The 23874-nt window shown below is 37.7% G+C and overlaps 1 protein-coding gene across 1 annotated transcript; it reads right to left on the bottom strand.

The window, feature by feature from the left end:
• Window positions 1-307: 307 nt before the first annotated feature.
• SLC7A1 (solute carrier family 7 member 1) lies at window positions 308-19486 on the bottom strand. The gene is made up of 11 exons (XM_070943871.1): window positions 19117-19486; window positions 14592-14750; window positions 13176-13329; window positions 10910-11031; window positions 9786-10008; window positions 7775-7914; window positions 7231-7333; window positions 4974-5185; window positions 3496-3662; window positions 1488-1596; window positions 308-445 (listed from the first exon to the last, which is right to left on the bottom strand). The coding sequence occupies exons 1-11, from the start codon at window positions 19484-19486 to the stop codon at window positions 336-338; spliced, it is 1869 nt and encodes a 622-aa protein (XP_070799972.1). The 3' UTR covers window positions 308-335.
• Between the last annotated feature and the right edge of the window lie 4388 nt (window positions 19487-23874).

The following is a 23874-nucleotide window of genomic DNA, read 5'->3' as shown; positions in this document are numbered from 1 at the left end:
CATTCCAGTAGCCAGGAATTAATTCGCAAGCTTGAGAATCTTATTCTCACAGTAACATTGGAAGTAAACTGGCACCCTGAAAGGCAATTTCTATTCAAAGGGTAAAGAAGAGAAATAGCTGTCAGCAAGAAGTAACAGTGTTGTTGGGAGTGCATCAGAGGCTAGGTATTTTTTTTTCCTTGTGATCCCTCCCAGCTGCATCCCCATGTTAAAGGGGACATGAGAGCCTGCCTGATATTCTACCAAAAAAAAAAAGTTCTTTCAGAATTTGGGAGAGAAAAGTATCCTGCTGTGCAGTAATAGCGATCTTAATAACCTCCTGAGCAAGAAGGCTGTCATTTACAAGTATCCATATTGTTATCCGTACTTCTTTCTTGATCCGTTGGTGCTGAATAAGATGCCTCTACACTGTGCCATATGCCATAACCAAAATATATCACCAGGCCTGGAGAAAAGAGGAAAGCAGATTAGCATTAGGAAACGTGAGGCAGCGCACAGGATGTATCAGTTTAGGAATCTCTAGCTATAAGGAATACAATAGAAAATGAGATGATGCTCTTATGCAGAGGTGTCAAACTCAAGGCCCACATGTGCTTACATTTGGCCCATGGGGCCGACCTGAAAATAGCAAAGGATCAGCTTGCAGTGACTCTGCTAGTGAAAATGGGGCACAGGGGGCCCACGCACGGCCACCTGTTTTCGGCCTGAATGGCCTCCTGTAGCATCCTGCCGGCCAAAACGGGGTACAGGGGGGCTGCATGCAATTCCCCTGTGCCCTGTTGTGGCCAGCAGGGTGCTGCAGGATGCGTTCATCCCATCTGCCATCCATCCCGTCTCCCCCATCCCTAGCTGGCCTGCAGAGAACAATTACAACACTGATCCAGTCCTCAAAGAAATCCAGTTTGACACCCCTGGTCTTGTGGAACATGCAAGGACTTAAGTATATACTTCTAAAGCGCAGTGCAGTACGGATGAGGGGGACTGATGAGTTTTTCTAGTGACTAGTCTATTTTTCAGAGTGTTTTCGACCAAAAAAATAGGGAACTCTATTTTAATTCTGCATAGATCAGATCTTGCCATGTTTCTCACTTGTTTTCAATATTTATAAGCTTAATTGTCATAACATACCTTGCATGGGCCTATTCTTGGAGATGATTTAAAAGATTTAATCAAAGTAATTGAAGCCTACTCCCAAGTCTTAATATGTGTGAATCTGGGTTTGTTTTGTTTTAGACAAATACTAAAACACAGTCAACGGTTTCATACCAACTGCCTGGGTTGACATGCTTATTAAATTGCTTGGTTTTAATCTTTTTTTAATGACTGGGATTCTCATATTATATGGAAGATAACTCAGTTGTAGCTTTAAGGCTTCTGACCACAAGAGTAAAGAATCTGAATTCCGCTTCAACCTTCAAAACTTTGTTCTATTCATTAATCTGCCTATATGAATGAGAATGTCATCATATCAGACAGTTGAAATTTACCTATGACCATCCAAATGGCAAATCGTATCCAGGTGCCGCAATCCAGCTGCATCATGAGATAAACATTCACAAAGATGCTCAGGATTGGAAGGACAGGGAGAAAAGGGACCTGCAAAACAAAATTATGCTTCTGGATTACATTTAGGAGTATGGGATACACCAGTTCACATATCTACCTTCTCCTGAGATCAATAATTTGATTCTATTTGTAAGGAATTGTTTCCTCACATCAGTATTAGCAAGCATATAATATTGTGAATGTACGCAAGACAGCAAATTCTTGCAGGTTCTTCTGAGTATAGCTCTAATTGGATAAGTCAATAAGATGCTGCAAGAATTCTCTGGAATAAGAAAATATTGACAGTAGATTTTAAAATATGTCATGCTTACTGGCTTTCATCTAGGTCAGGGGTGTCAAACTCACATCGTCATGTGATGTATCATGACTTTTTTCCCCTTCACTAAACCAGGCATGGGTGTGGCCAGTGCGTGACACATCCGGCCCCCAGGCCGCGAGTTTGACAGCCCTGATTTAAGTGTTTAAAATTATAGTCAGATAACATTGGAGACACAAATCTACAAGTGTAGATTTGTACATATACAGAAATTTTGCCATTGCAACATTTTAGACACATATTTTTTAAAAAATAAATCCTTCCTATTCTATACAGTATGATCACATTTCAGAGATGGTGTTTTAGAGATATTCTTGATAGTGGTTCAATGTGGCAAAACAGGAAGGTACCTAGACAAATTGTATGGAAACAACAGAAACTTTCCTTTGTTATCATACAATGAAGTGAGTCAGGATCTTCCTCGGGAGATTTAGCATGACAGCGTATTTTGTTAGGATTGAAAATCTATTATGGTAATATGATAAAGAGTTTCCATGATAAGGCTGACTTTAAATATTGTCACTGAATGTTATCCTGTTGTGCGCACATTTTCTGATATTTATGTTGTAACAGTAATTCTACAGAAGCTACTCCTACCACATTCCTTTCAATGTGTACTGTATTCACCACTGTGTGCCTGCTTACACTCTTCTAATCCCTTGCTCTCCAATGAATGTAAATACAAACACTAATTCCTTTCTTGCTAATTATCCCAGGGTTGGAATGAGCATTTGAAAGGGGGGGGGGGAATGGGAGAAATGAAAGCAGTCACGCTCATATGATTTCCCCCTTAGCAATCAGTTCCCTTAATGACAGCTGTCGGTCCCAATTGTGGTCTCTAAGTGAGGGCTACCTTAACTTACATTCGCAACGCTCAATTTATTAGAATGAGTTGACACATAGAAACAGAACTATATAATGCCTATACTCCAACACAGATGTTATAATACCTAATTAAGGCTTGCATATCATATAGGCATGCTGAACTCAAAGCCCCTTTTTACCATGAGTTTGTGCATACAATGTAAACGTTTGGAGATACACACAATTTCTGCTATGCCAGGTGGGGAATGTGCACCCACGAGTTATTGCATAACTACAACACTCAGCAAACCCAGTTCTCAGATTTTCATACTGAATGCTGCAAGTTGCAACTTCTGAAAAGTCACCAACCGCTTACCCAACTTTAACAATTGGCATGCCTTCCTTCCTCTATATATGTATATATTTACTCGCTCATTTACTCATTCTATCAAAAGAATTCAGACTTCACTTCTAGAGGCTGTCCCATAATGTAATGAGTTGGTTTATTGGTAAGATTTTGTTAGAACACCAAAACAAACGTAGTAGCCTTGCATGCCACCGATTATCTCCCAGTACATTCAAATAGAACAGATAAGATGAGAACCGTCCTTCCCACAAAAATAGCATCCAGAAAGCTGAAGGTCATGTCTGAAGGTCGTATGTTCAATCTGCGTGTCTTTTGCTATGTCCCCTCACTGCTGCTTTTCTGGCAAAAGCAGGCTGGCCTCCACTAATCTCTCTTTCCAATCAGAAAGCCAGCAAGGGCTCCAGTTCTTCTTTTATGCATGTATGTTTTACACTTCACTTGCCTTAAATGAGAGTTTGGTTTTGCTTTCAGGTTGCCTCCAAATGATGACCGTGAAAACAAAGCAGATGAGGAAGATGACAACAAGTATGCTAATGGCCCACATTGCTCCACTCATCAGAACCTTCTTGGCAAGGACAGCCAAGCAACAGAAGCTGACAATAAGAAAACCTGAGAACAAGAAACATTAAGATGTTGGATGCATTGTTAAACCGGGGGGGGGGAGGGGGGAGGGGGGAGGGGGGGAGGAATAAAAAAAAACCAGCTGTTGTTAGCTAAGTGAAGAATAATATGATCTGTGACATGTGCAGATTGACAGCCCAGGATCCATAGCTTCCAACATCCATTTTTCTGAGCCACTGTTTTGCTCAATGAATCCTGTAGAGGAGTGGTCCCCAAACTTTATGGCTTGGCAGCCCGGGGACGGGAGGGAGGGAACTGGCCTGTGTAAGTGGTGGGCCAGTGTATGTGTATGTGTGCGTGCACCAGCCTGCCACTCATGTGAGTTGGGCTGCGTGCGTGTTGCCCCACAGCTTCTGAGAGTCAATCTATGTGCGGACACATGTACTTGCACCAGCCAGCAGCCCGCTACTTCAATTCTGAACCAGCCACGGCCCGGTAATGAGCCGTGGCCCAAAGGTTGGGGAGCCCTGGCAGTATAAAAAGCCCCTGCAGCAAAAAGCTCATCTACAGGTAATTCTTGCTTGATAACCATTTGTTCAGTAACCCTTTGAAGTTAGGAGGGCACTGAACAAATGGTAGTTCTGGCTGCTTCTCAAAATTACAGCTATTGCAACACCCCCCCACAGTCACGTGATCAAAATCTGGATGCTTAGCAGCCCCCTCTCATTTACAACCATAGGCTGGGCTTCAACTCCTCTCATCCACCTATCTCCCCCCACCCTCCCAATCTGTGCCCCTTTGGCTGACCAACGTTCTGCTGCCTATCCCTGCCACCTCCTCCCCGACCTTTGCCTTCTTTCTCCCACTGCTGATAAGGCAGGTGGGGGGAGTTGGAGGCAGGTACAGTAGAGCAAGAGAAGCATGAGACCCTTACTCAGGGATAATGTGGCCTTGGCTTAACAACCACAACCGGGACTACTACTGGAATTGCAATTACTAAATGGTACAAGTCATATGTTTCATCTAACAATCATTTTGCTTAGCAACGGAAATTCCAGTCCTAATTAGGGTTAAGTGGGAACTACCTGAATTAGGATTGTTGTGTATTCTATGTTTCTTTGATGGGCTTCCTTTGACTTTTACTTGCCAATTCTTTGCCTGTTTTTTTCAGGGGTTTTCTCACCATTATCCCTTAACTTCCACAATTTATTCTAAATTCGGCTAAATGAAAACACAAACTGCAAGGAGGACATTCTTAGTTCATCAGCAAACTCACTAACCAACTTTTCAGAGAGAAAACTCAACAGTCAGAGCCACAATGATTGAGAATAATACTAGTTTTTGGAATCAGCTGCTTACCTATGACACAGGTAGAGACATTCACTATAAACCCAGAAAGTTTGGAAGGAATTGTATTTTGGGGGAGGAGGATAACTTTTAAGGATAATTTCTCTTCCTCTTCCGGCAGAAACGCAGTTTGAGATTCACTTGTGCTCACAGACTCATTTGCATATATCTCCTCTGTAGTACTAGCCATCTGATATGCCAAGTTAGGTTGCTCAGGTTGGTATCTATAGGGAAAACAAACAAACATAACATACACATAGCAGCATAGTACTGGAAATTATAAAGATGCCATTGTAAGGTTTTATTTAAGTATTAGAAGAGCACCCCGACTTACGCACCTTCCGCCGGGCCCTCAAAACGCTTGTATTTCAACAAGCCGGGATGGCCTAATTTTTTAAATTTTTTAATTGTCAATTCTTAATTTTAAAATGTCTAAATCAGGTAGTTTTATTTTAATTAAATATGGGCCAAACTATTTAATATTTTTCAAATTGTTTTTAAATTTTACATTTGTGTGTTTTATGCTGGCTGTACACCGCCCTGAGTCCCTTTGGGAGAAGGGCGGTATATAAATTAATTAATTAAATAAATAAATAAATAAATAAATAAATAAACAAACATTAAGAGAGTAAAAAAGTGGAATAAAATAGGGAGAAACTTTATCATTGTCAACTAAAACTACAAGTATTAGGTTTTATTTCATGTATTCCTATGAAATCCATAAAATGAGATGCAAATTACAGAGCTGCCAAGGTTACATATAGATAAAACGGTTAAGATTAAATGTGTTATGTTCTTCTTAGAGCTTTATCGCTCTGGTAAATGTTCCACCATAAGTTCCATTTAATATTAAAGAGTATTCTTTAAATGCCATAGATAGATAGACTTTTCACTAATGCTATCCAGAAAGCTATGCAAGTCTCAAAACTGTATTTCCAGGAATAAGGCTAATACTGTCTTCTTTAGTGAATCTGATTCTGATATCTTGATCAAGGTGTAATGCAGGTATTATTTACTATTATATTTGTCCTCAAGGAGAAAAGGCTTTTGAAAAAAATGTGTTACGTTTTATTGCAATCTTCAGTTTGCACTTAAAGTTCAACTATCAAGGGAACAGCGAAAATTGCAGAGAAAAAATAGAGGCTCAAATAATTTCTATGTTTTAAAAAATTGGGGATCAATTTATTTATTTATTTCATCTGATATCCATATCAGGGAGATATACACTTTACAGACTAGTTCTGACAGCCTAATTGCTAGGTTGTTCAGTTTTGCGCCTGCACACTTATTCATGGTGGATCGCAGGGGGCAAACTAGCTTGTACTATATTTGGCTAGTAGCATTTGGGTTGACAACAAATTTTGGCCTCCTCAATCATCTTGCCTGGTGTCTGGGCAGGTCGAGCACCGATTCCCTTTCTCCTTGTGCAGCTAGCCTTTCCCACCAGAATGGTACCCATTTATCTACTCGTAATAATGCTTTTGAATTGCTAATTGGGCAGGGCAGGAGTTAGAGATGAGTGACGGAATTTCATCCTGTTCCGCAGTGATTCCGGGGTCGAATCTGCAGAGTGCTGACCATTTTTGGTTGGCAGATCCAGTGTCCTTAAGCCGCTGCACCACCACATCTCCTGGATCAACTGCTATTTTAAAAACAGGTGAACAGCAAGTGAACAGGATCAACTGCTGTTCGTCTGCTTAATTCTGCAATTGTTTTTATGTAGTGGTAGAGCAAGCTTTCTATTGGGCTTTTCATCTTCATATAAACATGAGGTCCTTTCTCATACTACTCAGCTGCTTCTCTAACTTAGTAAATGAAGCTACAAAAAGTCCTAACTCTTAAAAATGAAAGCTGAAGTGGAAAAACGGTATTGCAAGGAATATCTTATGTGAAGCAGTTTGCGAAAATAAACAAAGATAAAAGTCCAAACATCTGTTTTGCATTTACATGGAAAGGGTAAGATGACCTGTCCCAAGGGCAGCAGAGCAGATGGGACACAAAGCTATCTGCACCAATAATGAAGCAGATGGGATCTTGGGAGTGCAGACGAATGATGCTCCTGAAACCAGTTTTCATAGTAGAGAATCATTTGCCCTGACTAGCATATCAGATTCTTCCCAATGTCTCCTAGGATCTGCTGCTGTTGAGCAAGAGTTCAGTTCACATTTTGGACTTAGTAAGTAATGAAATCTAAAATCAAATACATTTCGAGAAAGCAAATTTGGGCTATGTTTGAGGCTACTTTGTCAGCAATGCTATCATTTCTTACCTTAATACCAAGACACAGGCAGCCACCAAGGAGTAAGCTAGAAGTGTCCCAATAGACATCAGGTCTACAAGATCCTTGAGGTCTAAGAGAAAGGCCATGACAGCTAATGGTGGAGAGAAGTGAGGGGAGGGAGAGGGAGAGGCAGAGAAAGAGAAGACACAAATTAAGTGGCAGGACATTTTTTATTTTATTTACAAGCCTGATGAATCATGACAATTTAATCCTTATCCATACTTCTGAGCCAACAAGCTCTTCTGTTTCCCAGGAGATGATGTAAAATTCGTGAGAAAGAAAACCAGAGTTCAAAAAAAAGGCACACTGTATGTCAATTGTGCATGACTTATACAACACCGTGAGTAAGAGTAGTAATATTATTTCTGAATGAGCAAGTCTTGCAACCTTAAAAATATTTGCATCTTAAAGTGCATTAGAATATATGACATTAGTTTTGATCTGCTTTATAGATGCAAGGTGTTTTCCTTACAGAGTTATGAAATGCATGTATTTACAATAAGCACACCCATTCTTAAGAAATCTTTCATACCTGCAACAGCTCCTGAAGTTATTGTAGCTAACATTGGTGTTTTTGTCCTCTCATTGATACGTGACAAAAATTTGAATAGTAATCCATCTTCTGCCATCGCATAAATAACCCGAGGCATTGGAAACATGGATCCAAGCAGGCTAGAAAAAGACAAGAGACATTAATGTTGACTTATTTCTTGTATACAAAAATGAAAAATTGTTTAACATATTCCAACAATGCAGTCGTTTAATGCAAGGTAATCATTTTTTAAGGAGTAAGTGTCTTTCCCTCAAATTGAGAGTGTTTTGGTCTTTTGCAGCAGTGAATCCTATACCTTCACCATAATGAAAATGGGATTTTAAAAAATCAGTCAGATATTTATATTTGCTGCAGAAAAAAATGAAAACTTCTATTTCTTTTCATATTTTCTCACTGCACTCTTTTCTTTGGTTCTCCCGTGTTGTATTAGTTTGTGTTAGTTTTAATGTTCCCTTAAAACCTTTTAATAAGATTTATTTCCAAAATAATTAGTGAGAGACAAATCCTCAATTTACAACCACAATTAGGACTAGAACGTCCATACTAAGCAAAGCAGTTGTTAAGTGAGTCATGCCCAATTTTACTGCAGTTGTTAAGCGGATCAGCATGGTAAGTGAATCACTGTTGTTAAGTGAATCTGTCTCCCCCCCCAACCCAATTAACTTTGCTTGTTGTAAGCCAGCTGGGAAAGTGGAAAATGATGATCACATTATGCTGGGATACTGCAACCATTATAAATACATGCCAGCTGCCAAGTGCCCAAATTTTGATCATGTGACCATGGGGACGCTGCAGGAGTTATAAGTGTGAGGACTAATCGTGGGTCACTTTTGTCAGCACAGTTATAACTTCGAACAATCATTATCAAATGGTCACCAGTTGAGAACTACCTGTACATAAAAGTGGGCTTTAAAAAAAATTCTGTACTCGTTTTAATGATAAAACTTGAACAAGTAGCATTGCAGACAATATCTGAAGAAAATATGCACGGTTATTTTGTTTTGTTTTTTATGTTTAGAACCTTTTCTAGCCTATGAGTAAGAGCTAGGATTTGAATTCCTAAAACTAGGTAGGACAGGATAAAGGAATGAGTGAGGCTGGAGAAAAACTAAATCTGATTCCATTTCCTTTAAATAAATGATTATATTTATTTCTTCCTTTTTCACATTAAAAATGGCAAATTAGTGATAACTACTGGAAGAGCTCTGAAGGCTGTAACAAAAGTTTCCTGGGAGCACATAGCCAAAGAATTTCACCTCAGAAGAGACCCAGCTAATTTCTATCAAGTCCAATTACGTTGTTCCAATTATGGACCAATTAACCCTATCAGTCATCCCCCCCATCTCATACATGTGATTAAAAAATTCCAGAACTCCTAATCAGCATAGTTTCTGGAGACACTGACTAGGAACTTAAGTTCTATGTATCAGCACCAGATTGGAAAAGTTTGTCTCCAGTGACTGGTAACTAAACACCCCCCCCTTCCCCCAGGATTTTAGACTTACTAGAGGTAGAGTCAATGACCTCTTCCACAAGCTTTATCACCGACCTTTAACTAATATGGGGAAAAAATTATAAACTGTTACCGTCTAAGTGACCCACCTTTCCAAATATATCAAACCTGAACTGTGGAGCTTAGCAATAGCACTTAGACTTATATACTGCTTCACAGTGCTTTACAGCCCTCTCTAAGCAGTTTACAGAGTCAGCATATTGCCCCCAACAATCTAAGTCCTCATTTTATTGACCTTGGAAGGATGGAAGGCTGAGTCAACCTTGAACCGCTCAGAATCAAACTCCTAGAGTGAGCAGTGAGTTAGCTTGCAGTACTGCATATTAACCACTGCGCCACCACGGCTCTTAAAAATCTGTCAAGTTAAAAACAGCCAACTACTAAATCAGCCATGAACATTTTTATTTAAAGATGAATACACTCGTCGGAGAGTACACACTTACCGCACGTATGCAAAAAAACAGTTGTAGCCCTTACCTTGTAGAAAGAGCACATAGGGACCCAACAGCAACTGCATAGTTTGCTCCTTCCCATCCCACATACTTAAAAGCAACTGGCAGTGGGCTATTTTTATCGAGCAGATAGTAAGGCATCATGAGAGTAAGAGCAGCCGATACCCCAAAATATGCAACAAAGCAGATCAGAAGTGAGGCCACTATGCCTATTGGAATAGCTTTCTGGGGATTTTTTACTTCTTCACCTAAAAAAGGAGATATAACCCAAAGATTACAAAAGGCAGATTTAATTATTTCTTTTCAGTGAAGAAACTGCATTTGACATGTTTTCTCTAGTGAAAGCAAAAATGAACTCTTTCACCAAATTAAAAGTTGTCAGTAGCATATTAAATGTACTGTAAGAGCATGCATTTTACAAATCCTTTTTAAATTATTAGGAATTATTTCCCTGAATTACCTGATTGTTTCCAATAAGGAAAACCTACAGCTATTTATGAAACATATAACATTTCATTACATTTGTATATCATGCAATATTTGCCTAGATAAATAACTTACATGTTTGAGAATCAAGCTATAGTTTGACTCAACACCTTAATTTGCATTGCAATATAGAACTTCTATAGCTGTTGTCCAAATACTAAGAATATATTACTATAACTTCATTTTCAAGCTTAATTATAAGATAATGAAAATTAAGAGTAAGAAGTAGTGATATCCAAAATTACATCCAAAACTGGCATAAAGAAGTTATCCACTGTTTACATTTTGCAATGTTGATTTATTTCTGAGTAGAAATGTATAGCGTCACACTGCATGGTATAATTAATCTCTCAATCAAATACAGCTGAAATTAATATTCTGATACATGTTCAGGTTCTGGAAGTACCGTCTACTGTTTACGTCTTAAAAAACAGAATCCCTTCTCCAAGAATCTAATTAGATTCTGATCTGTATGTAAATATAATATATTTCAGGCTGAAAAAAAGAAGCACCATTCATGCAGAGCTGCAGGAACTATTTTCAGCAGCAGAATGGAAAAGATGGCTCAGAATCTCCTAATGAGTGGCACACAATGTAGGCCCAGCTAAGAATAGAAATTATTATTTTTAAAAAGTAGGGTTTTTTTTGTTGTTGTTACCTTACCTGTGGTAGCAATACAGTCGAATCCCACAAATGCATAAAAGCATGTAGCTGCCCCTGAAAGAACTCCAGAAAAACCATATGGCATAAACCCACCAACACCATGCGGCAGATTCTGTGTGGAACTAGAAGAAGCAGCAAGAAATTACAAGTGAGTCTGATTACCCAATTCCAAGAGTATCTTGCAACTATGAAAATTCAACAGGGCAAATTCACTTTACCAAGACATAGAATACAGCTGACTCATCAAGACTCACCAATACTAAATGGCTACTATATTATAAACTTAAATGGAATAGCCTCCCCGGACTCATTTGCAGCACCATTAAACAACTGCACGAATAAATGGACCTCCAGTTTTGAGAATATTAATATCAATCTGTAATAATCCAAGAATATATAAAAACACTCATCCAATTCAAATGGACCTATTTGTGTGCACTGTAAATATGAACAGGACTGGGCAGCATGAGTCATTTTTGTCATTTTTAAAGTTTGGTTTCAAAGCTATTTTCAGATTTTGGAACAAGTTGAATGATCATTTTTAAAAATTAATCATTTGAATTAAATAACAATAATAAGCCCTTTGACACTAGCTTCTGGGTACACGGGGGGGGGGGGGGGACGGGAGGGGAGGTTCAGCTTTGTAAATCAAAGAATATTCTAATCCTGTAGTTACTAACTGCATTTTCAGAGGTACAGGTCTCTGTTTAGATGCAGAGTTATTTAGTTCAATTTAAAATTCATACAGAGGTTCACTAAAATCTTAACTGTCTTAGCTTGTGCTTTTAATCTGTATAAAGTGTACTAAGAAGTTTAGCCAGGCAATTCTTCTACGGCTCTGCCCAAAGAACAGTACAAACTTGCTGGTCCATTTGGTTCTAAGGTTTTATTACTTCTCTTTTTAAATTTATTTTTATTGTTTCCAAGTCGAGTCAAGGTTTTATTATATAAAATGTCTTGTATTATATAGGTATTGTATTATCTTAGGTCCATTATTAGGCAAATTATTCTAGCCTGCAAAAACAACAAGTTTTTGAAGCACTTTCAACTTTAGGTTGATTAAAAGGGCAAAAATACTTGCTACCTGCTAGAAATTCTCCCCTTTTGGGAGTCAACTAACATATTCCAATTCCTAGGAACAAGAGGACAAGGCAAAGGGGAAAATGGTATGGTCAAAGAAGAAAGTAGGCATAATTAGAATGCATTTCTCAAGTTATGTGTACTTTTTTCTCCTAACTTGATTCTTCCCATTGCCTTTTTTTCTTTTAACAGGTCTTAAATCTGCCAATTATAATTTACTTGCTAAATATTGGCAACAGCCTAAGGACTGAGTATCTAAAATGTCCAGGGAAAGAGGCAATGTACCCATGGCACAGAGAATTATAGCTTTTCTCTTAGATCAACCACAAAAGGAGGCAGCCTTCCTGGCTGTCAAACTTCAGTATATTAAACCAGGACTAACAAAAGGCCCTCTGTGTGGTGAAAAACCTCTCACTGTGTTGCTTAGGAGGTAATAAGGGAGGAACTCAATGTTGCAAAGCAGTAGTGACATTTCAAATATTTTATTCTTCTTAGTACAGAAACTTCTTTCTATGAGGGAAGTTTTTGCAAGATGAACAGAGCATGACTTTCCGTCTGCTGGTCACAAACTCTGCAAGATCTACATAACATGAAGTGAAAAAAATGGGCAGCCCCACACTGTAGTCTTTGATTTTAAGTGTAATTTGAACATATACATGAAGTCTGTGAATAACCACAATTTTACTAATTCACACACGGGGCTGCATCCACAGCAGCATTAATTTTAGATGGAATGGTGAAAGTTATAACCCCAAACATCTGGCTACACAGTAAGTTGGGTAAGGCTGTCCACTCTGAACCAGCTGCTATTTCTTATCTTATTTGCAACAGAAGCACTACTCGTGTAAATAAAATGATGTCTTCAGGTATACAATTAATTTCTATCTATAGCAACAAAATATAGTGAAAGCTTATTGAAACTATCTGAACTTTGAACCACTTATGATTCAAAGAGCCGCATATGAACAAATCATCGGCAGCCTGGCACCAGCCATGAGACTGATTTTTGTTAATTGAATAATCTGTATAGTATTGAATTTCAGTCTCCATCAACCATCTGATGTGTTACAAACTGTCCACTTCTCTTATCTTCATACCTGATACACAGTCAGTGTGCGCTAAACAAAAGCCATGAATGCGTATATTATTTCAGATATCTGTATATAAAAAATAAGAACCAACATACTTCTCCGGAAGTGAGAGATTTTCTGGGATCTGCCAGTTTTTTATTGAGCCTTTCACGAAACCTGACACCATCACAAAGCCCAAAACGAGGACGTTGATACAAGTGAACACTTTGTTAACCATTGCAGATTCTTTCACGCCAAAAGTCAGAAGTCCTTAAAAAAAATTACCGTGGATAATTGTATTATAACTGTTTAATCAACACTGACAAGAATATATGTGTGTGTGTGTGTGTGTGTGTGTGTATGCTTGGAAAGAATTGCTTCAACATTTCCCTCTTTATTCTTGGAAAAACTTTTACCAACATATTTCTCAGCTGCTAGCTTCTTACATAATTTTTTTTTTTTTGAAACACAGGCAAGGAAAGGAAATTATCCAAAACTTTCAGATTCCACACAGTAATACACAGTAAGTGCCACAAATATGGCCCCTTTCCTACTAATTTTATGTTTTAGATTATGCATATCCAAAATATTTTCATAACAACAAAGCTATTGTTTGGCTGTGTTGTGAATCTAGCCACGGACGAACTTTGTAATGACTTAAAAATTTCCAGTTTCCAATTATTTCAGTCACTTGGTTTAGTATTTATAAAGTGTACCTCCAATACATGGTCCTGGTCCAAACTATCAGTCTATGAAATTGTATTCAGGGATATTTTTAAGAAGCAAACATATTTTTTAAGAAGGTGCTTAGACATGTTCTGGTCAGTCATGGAAATCTCCCATTGCTAGCTATTGAGTGATGTCTCAGACAGGAATGAGACTCAACAAGCTTTCAAGTTGCTTTACAAAGGAATGTGACAGATATGGGGAGAAAGAATTAGGAAAAACCTTTCAGATCTGAAAGAAGATTTGGCAACTGCAGAAATAAGACTGCACAACTTTCTCAACAGAGCCTTATGCTATATGGCCAGAGTTGCCAAGCAACTGGAGAGTATCTTGCCCGACATCTGAGAAGCATATAATCAGAAAATGTGTATCGAGCATTTACGTAGGAGCCTTTGAAGTAAACATCAAAAGTAAATCTGAATTTTAAATCTAATTCCCTTTAACATTGTGAATAACATATACATTTGCTTCTTAGGTCACAAGTGAAAAAAATGGGAAGTTTCAAAGCCCATTATAAAGCCCATTAAAGGTAATCTTTAATCACAGTTTTTATTACAAGAAAAAAGCACAGCTAGAATGTTCCAATGATTTCCAGCCTGTACCTACATACACACATAATTTTAAACAAGTGGTAGCAAAAAGTAATCCTGTCTCTGCAGCCACTCAAAGGACAACTTGAACCAGCAAATAATAATGCTTTTAAAAAATGGCAAAATAAATAAAGTCCATTCATTTTCTCTGCAAAATAAGATTTCAAAAGCACCACAAAATGCTCATCCCAAACAATATTTATTTATTTCTCTCACCTGTTAAGATTAGGATAATGAAAACAGAAAAGACATCTGGGTATTTTGCTAGTATACCAGGAGCATTCATAGACATGTAGCGACCAAAGAATTTCTCAATATGCTCGCCTATAAGCTCATCAAATGTTGCACTCCAAGCTCTGGCTACACTTGATGTTCCTGCATGGGAATAAAAATGAAAGCTACCTCTTTATAACAATTTATCCATTAACATATATATGGCACTACTTCATCTGGAGTGAACAAGGTTATGCAAAACAAAAAAATTGCTAAGGAATTTATAAAACATGTAAAAATACATATAGAAGAAGTGACCAGTTTGAAATTGGAATCTCAAATGCCTTGATATATCTCATCACAAAGGGGTAGATATTCCAAATAGACTTATATAATTTTTGCCACAATTCATTTTTAAACTTTTTTATTTTGAAGGTGCTCTGTTTTTATTCTACAACCCAATCAACAAGACATGTTTTGGCTTCTGACATGCCCTTAATAACAAGCACCAAGCAGAATTGCACAACTGCTATTGAAGAGTTTTGTTAATAAGTTCACTTAATCTTCTAGAGATTTTAAAATCAGGATGAACAAGAATGGAAGACAATTTGACTATCTTCCCCTAAAATGTTTGCTGGTTGTTTCCTACTATTCCCCAGGTTCCTAGCCTGTGTCGTAAGAACAGGAGTTATTCACACAAATTCACATTGTGTAATTGTTGTTTCCAGAGTTCAGAAGTGACCACGAGGGGGTTGTTCCCTGTTGGGTATTTTAGAGGCCAGTGGTTCGGCAAATTTTTGCAACTGAATATTTAAATCACAGAGGTATCACAAAAATCCATTTATCCACTTCAGAGGACAAAACTTGGCATGTCATAATGCTCTTTCCAAACCAAGGTGATCAATTCTATATTCCCTATACCACCCATTTCTTTCTTATAAGCATCTGGGTATCTACCATATTTTTTGCTCCATAAGACACACCTGACCATAAGGCGCGCCTAGGTTTAGAGGAGGAAAACAAGAAAAAAAATATCAGGCGGAGCCTGAGAGACCACAGATAGATGTCCTCTCATGTGCCAGCTCTGCCTATTGACTCCTGCACTGCAGAAAAGAGACAGAAGAGGCGGGCAATGACAAAGACAGAAGAGGCGGGGTTCAGCACTGTAAAAGGACCCTGCTGCCACGGCCTGGCCTGTGATGCAATATTCGCTCCATAAGATGCACAGACATTTCCATCCACTTTTTTTTGGGGGGGGGGGAAATCTTATGGAGAGAAAAATATGGTAATTTCTTTTTTAATTTTTCCATTTTTACTAAATATCTACCAATACAAATGCATCTACTACCTCTAGTTTTCGCTATTTATGTGTAACATGTAATTTGTTTGTTCTATTTCCTCTGTCAGATTGAATTACCTTAATCTTCGACATATTGTTAATTATTATTATTTAATAATTTTTTTGGCTCCCATCTCACCCTGAGGTGACTGAACTCAATCTCAAACTTTAGTCAAATCCTTACAAAATCATTCATATCCCACTCATTTATTGTGTGATGGGTAAAACTCAGTATTTTAGTCAAAATGAAAATAAATTATTTCCTGATTTAAGGAAGAAAACAATGAGGTCCAGCAAGTTCAATTGCACTTTGAATAAAGGACAAGGGGGGTAATTTAGAAGTCTAGAGAGACAATGTTAACTGGTGACAATTGGAGCTAAGGTTTGGTCTACATCTCAAGGGTACAAGACTGACGAGGGACTCTTTGTGTACTTATACAGTGTAAAAATCATCTTCTCTAGCTGATACCCTTTGAAGGCATTGGACCTCAAGAGGAAGTCTCCATAATTGATTTTGTACCTGGAACAGCTGCCTAACAGAGTGAATTTTTTTTCTAGAAAGCAAATATAAAAAGATTCATGGAGGCCATATTCTGATCAACAAGATCAGGGGATGCTAATTCTATAAATGCATACAAAGCAAGGAAATTCTTTATGCAAACACCAAGTAGTTGTAAATAAATACAGAGCTTTTGAAGTTCAACCTACATTCCCTTCCAAACCCTTCCTATTCAACCACTCCTACTTATTTTGGAACAAATTCCATCTTTAAACAAATTCATGCTGTGCTTCTCCCAAGTATTTTCTTTTATCACAGAAAAACATGAACCACTATTTCTTTACCCTTCTACAAAAAATAAAATATTAAATACTTGCTACAGGAACTGCCTGTTAAAAAATTATTCTACAAAATGTGAATTCCACCAAAGATAAATATTGTCCAGCTATTATTTCACTGACAGCCAATAAAAATTGTTTTAAGCAGTTTTCATCCACAGTTACTTACTAAAATGATTAATGTATTATTAATATGTTTCATTTTTTTAAAGTTATAAACTAAGAAAAACACTAATTATTATTTTTAAAAAACGATTTGCCAACTTTCAATTAAATGTTTCTGAATATTTTTCTTTCATGCTTCTTACACGTAAGAGCTCTTAATCCCCTATTATTTTAATTAATTCTACATTTTAATTAATTTTATTATCCCTTCACCAATTCTTACACTTAAAATACTATGATGTAACTCTTTCATCTGGCTGAAACAATAACCTCCTGTCTCATTATTCAAGAATTGTATGTGCCTTTTGCTTGAATATGTACTATATCACTTTTGTTCAAGTCATGGTTAAATCATCTTCCAATTCAGAGCCTACAAAACTTATCTTTGTCCCAAATTTTAATCAGAGGCTCAGGCACAGATCTGAAAAAAAAAAAAAAAGTTTATAGATCTTATAAGAGTTCACATAAGACTGCCGATAGTCTCATGGAACTTCAGTAATTAGAAAACTAAAATCTGGCTCTTGGGGCCAGATAGGCATTATGTTTCCATCTGTAATTTAATTAACTGGAGTTTGCCATTTCATACACATAAAGAAACCAGAGTTATCAGAAACTGGAGTTTCTAGAAGCCACACGATGCTTTTAGTTGTTTGTTTTTATTTATTAAATGTATTTGTTGTTCCCAACCTGCTGGATACAGTATCTCTTGCTAACATGACAAGTTATTACACATAACTGAGATTCTGCATTTAATCGTGTGTTAAAAAGAGAAGCGTATAGAACTACATATAGCACATGGTCCAATTTCCGAACCTATACCTAAATCGTGTTTCTTTTCTTTTTTGATACACTACTTCTGCAATTGACAAAAAAGAGAAAAACACAAAATAAATTTGAATGTTCTCCTATAGTCAATCTTATAAGAAGGCTCAGTTTTGCTTTCGCTCAAGTCAAGCTGCACATGTGCGCACCGGCCCGTCACTCACACAGCCAATTTCCCACTCCTCCCCCCCACACACACAGCCAGGCTGCCAAGCCGCAAAAGTTGGGGACCGCCAGTCTAGTTGTAATTTTCCCTTCAAACATTTGTTTGTGGCCAAAAGGGATTCTTAATGTTCATCAGCATTTGTCAGACTTACGCAATCAGATTAAATCCTAATGCATAGCATTCTATCATACGCATCGGGACAGATTTAAACAACAGGTTTTCTCTTTTTCATGTTTATCATACAATCAAAATACTTATTCAAAGGAAGAAGTCCCTAAGAGCTCTGATTGCTAATATTTACTAGAAGGAAAGTGAAGGTCATTACACAAAAATTCCAGCAAGAATTCCACTTTCAAATTAGATACTTATATATAGACACTCCAAGGTAACAAAATGTCTGTTCATTTGCTTCCTCTTTTTTGATGCAGAAGTGAAGTTTGTGTCTTTTGAAAAGGCAGGGTCTGAATCTCCTCATTGTTTCAGTATAAGAAATAGCCTTGACACCTAATTTTTCTTCTGGTTAACAGTTCCTCTCATGCACTATCCCAGAAATCAATTATTTTCAGCTCCATTTTTTTGAGTGTTAGAAAAAAAGGCAAAGGTTTCCCTGTCAGACATGTCCGATTTAGGGCAGAGTGGTCCTCTCCATTTCTTGGCTGAGGAGCCAGCATTGTCCAAAGACAATTTCCGTAGTCATGTGGCCAACATGGCTATACCCACAGGCATCCAGAACACTGTTATCTTCCCACCGAAGTGGTACTTATTAATCTATTTGCATTTGCATGCTTTTGAACTGCTAGGTGGGCAGGAGCTGAGGCAAGTAATGGGAGCTCACCCCACCAATGCATGTTTAGGTACTTCTAAAATAATGCCCATAATAAGATCAGTGAAATAATGAACATATACTTTTAATCTCCACAACTCATCCCTTGAGAAGGCTCACACATTTTGCCTCCATTTCTTTTAGTTACACCAGTCTGTTCTTACCTTCAGAGGCTGAAACTTTTTAAAAAACCATTCCTTTCAAAGTACTGCTCTTGTTAGCCAGTATTCTCTACTCAAATAATATGCTTTTGGGATTATCATATTAAGCTATTCTCAAGTTTTAAAAGGAAGCTATTATTATGACAGAGCACAACACAATATTTCACAGATCTAAATCTGTTCTTAATTAACCAATGATACAAAGGAATACCCACCAATGACATAAGAAAGAATCAGGTTCCAACCAGTAATGAATGCCAACAGCTCACCGACAGTCACATAACTATAGAGATATGCTGATCCAGTCTTTGGAACTCTAGCACCAAATTCTCCATAGCAAAGTCCAGCCAGCACAGAAGCCAGAGCTGCAATCAGAAAGGAAATGACAATGGCAGGTCCTGCATTTTCTTGTGCCACTGCTCCAGCCAGAACATAAACCCCTGCCCCAAGGGTGCTGCCTACTCCAAGCGCAACCAAGTCAAATGTGTTGAGGCACCGCGAGAGCCGGCTGTCATTGCTTGTACAGTCTACCACTTTCCGACGAAACAACTGCTGCCCAAAATGGAGAACCTTCTGGCAAGGCATCTTCTCGACTGAACCTGTAAAAATAAGAAAAAATATCTGAATCAGTATCATTGGACAGCAAAGCTACTTCTGCAAATAGTTCTGTTACATGGTAGGAACTCCCCTAACGTAACACCCTCCAAACCTGTTGGGACTATGGACCGCCTTTATTTTAAGGGATAAGAAAATATCGTTTACCCACAAATAAGACCCAATTGGAAAATAAGTCCTAGCATGATTTTTCAGGATGCTCGTAATATAAGCCTTAACCCCAAAATAAGCCCCAGTTAAGATTGTCAGCCAGATGGATGCATTTAGTACCGTATTTCCGCAAAATAAGTCTTTTGGAACAAAAATTAATATAAGCCTTTTGGAACAAAAATTAATATAAGACCCGCTCTTATTTTCAGGGAAATACGGTAGTCAATTACTTCCTGCCACAGTTTCTGAATTTAGGAGTACAAACCTATGAGTTTCTACTTAGAACTCAGGTCACTTGACTTTAGCTAAGTAAGAGTTCATGGTGAAAGCCCATTTTACAAAATAAAAAAACTGAAATGAAAGAGACTGAAACATTTCACTTCTTCATTATAAATATGAAACAATTTGTTATGTATTTATTTTCATGAATACCTCAATGAGCAGTAATATTTTACTTTCCATTACATAGATAAAGTGGTTCTTTTTCCAAGCAGTTGCCAGCCTGAAATCTGAGTATTTCACCACCAATGTAATGTATTCCTTTCTCAATTTTTAGTTTCTTGTCTTCAAATAGATAGTCCCTGGTTTAGGGTAAACAACACCTGATCTTCCACTTTTAAAAGTGCAAACATATAAATCAATCAAAAGGATTTTGAAAGACTGAGTGGAAAAAACAAATGGGAATATTATCTGTCATGTATATATTACATTCTATTATACTGCATAATTCATAATATTCACATTCTAATGTTTCCTTGCTTTCAGAGAGCAATGGCACTATTAATATGGTGATTCAATTATCTGCCTAGCTTTTTGAGCCTCAAGCAAGCTGAACAAAAAGATGCTTAATATGGAAGCATATGTGTGTTTAATTAATAATTTAGTACTTCTTTCAATAGCCTTTAAAATAGGCATAAATAGTAATATAGGGAAGGATAAGACTAGACTTTCAATTTGTGGATTATGAGCTCAATATTGCTACATCTGGAGCAATAAAAATAAACAGCAACTGTTTGGCTTTTATTTTAGCAACAGAAGACAAAAGAGAAGGAGGAAATTTGTCCTTCTGCAAAGGCCAATGTTTGTGTGATAAGAATTCCACAACTTGTACCAAAAAAAAAAAAAGAAAACTACTTCCCTTCTTATTCTGAGTTTCCCAAATTCTCAGAATTTCAAGAAGGAAGTAGATGAGGAAAAGCAAAATCCTTTGAAGTTTCTCTAAGAAATGGGTTCTTTTGAAATGCTTCTTATTTAAATAAGCTGTTCCTATGTTAGGAAACATAGGAAATAGTAGAGCAGGTTTTTTTCATTATTCAAAGCATACATTGCATGCCAATTTATTAAAGCCCAAAGCACTTCCTGTAGGCTCCTTCACTTCCTCCCAATACTAAGACTCAGCCCCAAACTTAGCATGTAGCATGGTTTTCCCCCAAACATCTTTGGAAGTCCTAGATCTGCTGAAAAGGATACCATTAGAACTGGGCAGCAGCATTAATTTTATAGCCAGAATAGGTGGGGATAAACCTGAGTAAAACAACTGTTCCACTCAATGAATCATGGTTATCATTCACCATGGCTCTTATAGCATTGGAGGCAGAAAATAATTATTAAAAGTATGGTCCTTAGCCAAATATCTTATTATATAATCAGTATATAATTCTAAATTTTAAAAAGAGAGGGGGGTAGATTCAGCAAATTATAAACCAGTTGGTTTCATATCCAATCCGAGTAAAATGGAGGGAAGAAAAATAGAAAATTGTATGTACAGAATGTATGTAAACAAGCTTTATGAAAACAAGAATGATTTGATATGTGCTAACAGCTGAATGTCTCCAACAAAGCTCCTTACTCAAATTTTCAGGGAAAATATAGAAACAATGTCATAAGAGGACAAAGTCATCTCATGGATTTGTGATCATCAAAAAACAGGAAGCAGAGATTAGGAATAGTTTTCACAAAGGAGAGTTGTATAAAATGGGTATAACATGGATCAGTTTTTTAAGCTCATTTATAAACACCCTCTGAATAAGAGATGAGCAACGAGGTGGCAGGTTTGCTGAGGATTTCAAATTGCTCCAGTTGATCAGATCAAAAAAGGGGCTGTGAAGAGATCCAAAACGAAAGGGGTGAATAGGCCTTAAAATAGCAAAGGCAATCCAGGGTAAGCTTTGGCTTGAAGAGCAAGCTCATGTATTCTTTAGCAGAGTTGGAATCACTGGTCAGGAAAGCAATCTTGAGCGACCTAATGAAAGCATATCAGTGAAAATGTCAGTCTAGTGTGCAGCGGTTATAAAAAAGGGAAATTCCTTGCTGGGAATTATTTGAAAGAAAATAGAAGCAAAAATTGACAAAAGTAAAATTTTAATGTAAATGTACATGGAATGATTTGTATATGTATTATTACAGAAACTAGAAAAGAACAATCAAAATGATTAGGGGTTAGCCAGAACTATTCTTTAGCAAGGAAATTACTTCAGGCAAGTTTGAATAGAATTGTATCAGTAACATTTACAAATAAATGATACATTATTTTATAGTTTAGGGTTATTTTTTAATCTTCCTTGCTGTTATTGCTGTTTTTACATAGATGGTTTCAACTATTTATTATCTGCAAGATGCATGAATGCTGTAACAGGAATTAGGTCTCTCTCCCATATGTTGCTTGGTTAAAGTCACCTGAATATTAATTCTCTGTAGACCACAGACAGACATCATTCTTCCACTGTTTTTATTTTCAGATCATCTGAAATACATCTAAAACCATCTAAGCATTTCCAGAAATGCTATCAAGTAAACAATGGTAACTTTTGTTTTCCTTCCTCTAACCAAGTTTCTCTCTTCGCCTACCTCGCAACAAGCTTTTAGTTTTAACAAGCTTTCAGTTTTGAGATAACATATTTTCTTCCAAAGCTCTTTTATTACTGCAGAATGTGCAATAAACCACTCATATTGCATCATTGCTTAAACATAGTGGCTTCCTTCTGCAATACTATCAGAAATAATTTAGTACCGTGTATTGTAATACAACTACTGCAAGCAACAATATAAGAATTCAAGTTTGTTAATCAAACACATTTACTATGGTAACATCACCTATATACAGATTTACCTTTAATCTGCAGTTACTTAATAAATGCAAGAAAGGTATTTCTTTTGTAATTGTTAAACACACCTCTGGTTCCACCCATTTTAACAAAAGTTCAACAATATGCTTCATGTCTAAGAAAAATGAAAAGCAAGTTGCACCTAATCATAACTTTAATTTAAAAAAATAAAACAAGGGGCAAGAAAGATTTTTTTCCACAAAATGTTAAATAATACTTATATGTACATTAACAAGCACATTTACATTCTGTAAAAGTTGTATGCATGCTGTAAAAAAAGACCGAGTGGCTGTGGATACCGGCATCTCGGTTCAGGGGAGAGGTGCCATCGCTGACTATATGGGGTGAAGTTTTGTCCTCTGTAGACAGGGTGCGCAACTTGGGCATCCTTCTGGATTCACAGTTGAGCTTAGAAGACCAGATAACGACCGTGACCAGGGGGGCATTTGCCCAGATACGTCTGGTGCGCCAGTTGCGTCCCTACTTGGACCGAGATGCCCTACGCAGTTACTCATGCGCTGGTCACCTCACGGATTGACTACTGCAACGCTCTCTACATGGGGCTGCCCTTGAGGACCACTCAGAGGCTTCAGCTGGTGCAAAATGCGGCAGCGCGGATTGTGATGGGAGAATCCCGATACTCCCATGTTACACCCCTCCTGCGCGGTTTGCATTGGCTACCGGTTGCCCTCCGGGTGAGATTCAAGGTGCTGGTGTTGACCTATAAAGCCCTACATGGCTTAGGACCAGGATATTTGGCGGACCACCTACAGCCAGCAACAACATCCCATCGCCCGGTTCACGCCCAGAGAGGGCCTACTCAGGGTGCCGTCGGCTAGACAGTGGTGGCTGGCGGCCCCCAGGAGTAGAGCCTTCTCGGTTGGGGCGCCCACCCTCTGGAATCAACTCCCCTTGGAGCTCCGACTAGCACCTGACCTTCACACCTTCCGCCGGGAATTAAAAACTTGGCTTTTCAAATCCCTTGACCTGGTCTGATGACGGGGTTTTAAGGGGTTTTAATGGGTTAATTTTAAATTTTTTAGATTTTAGTCTTTATTTTTATTGTGGCTTGTGTTTTATTGTTATGAGCCGCCCTGAGTCCAT

The sequence above is a fragment of the Pituophis catenifer genome, unplaced genomic scaffold (assembly GCF_029215685.1).
Source record: "Pituophis catenifer annectens isolate HBS135680 unplaced genomic scaffold, rPitCat1.0.hap2 SCAF_4, whole genome shotgun sequence".
Classification (NCBI taxonomy): Eukaryota; Metazoa; Chordata; class Lepidosauria; order Squamata; family Colubridae; genus Pituophis; species Pituophis catenifer.
The sequence above is the reverse complement of the archived record's forward strand: the minus strand, read 5'-3'. Positions and strand labels throughout refer to the sequence as shown.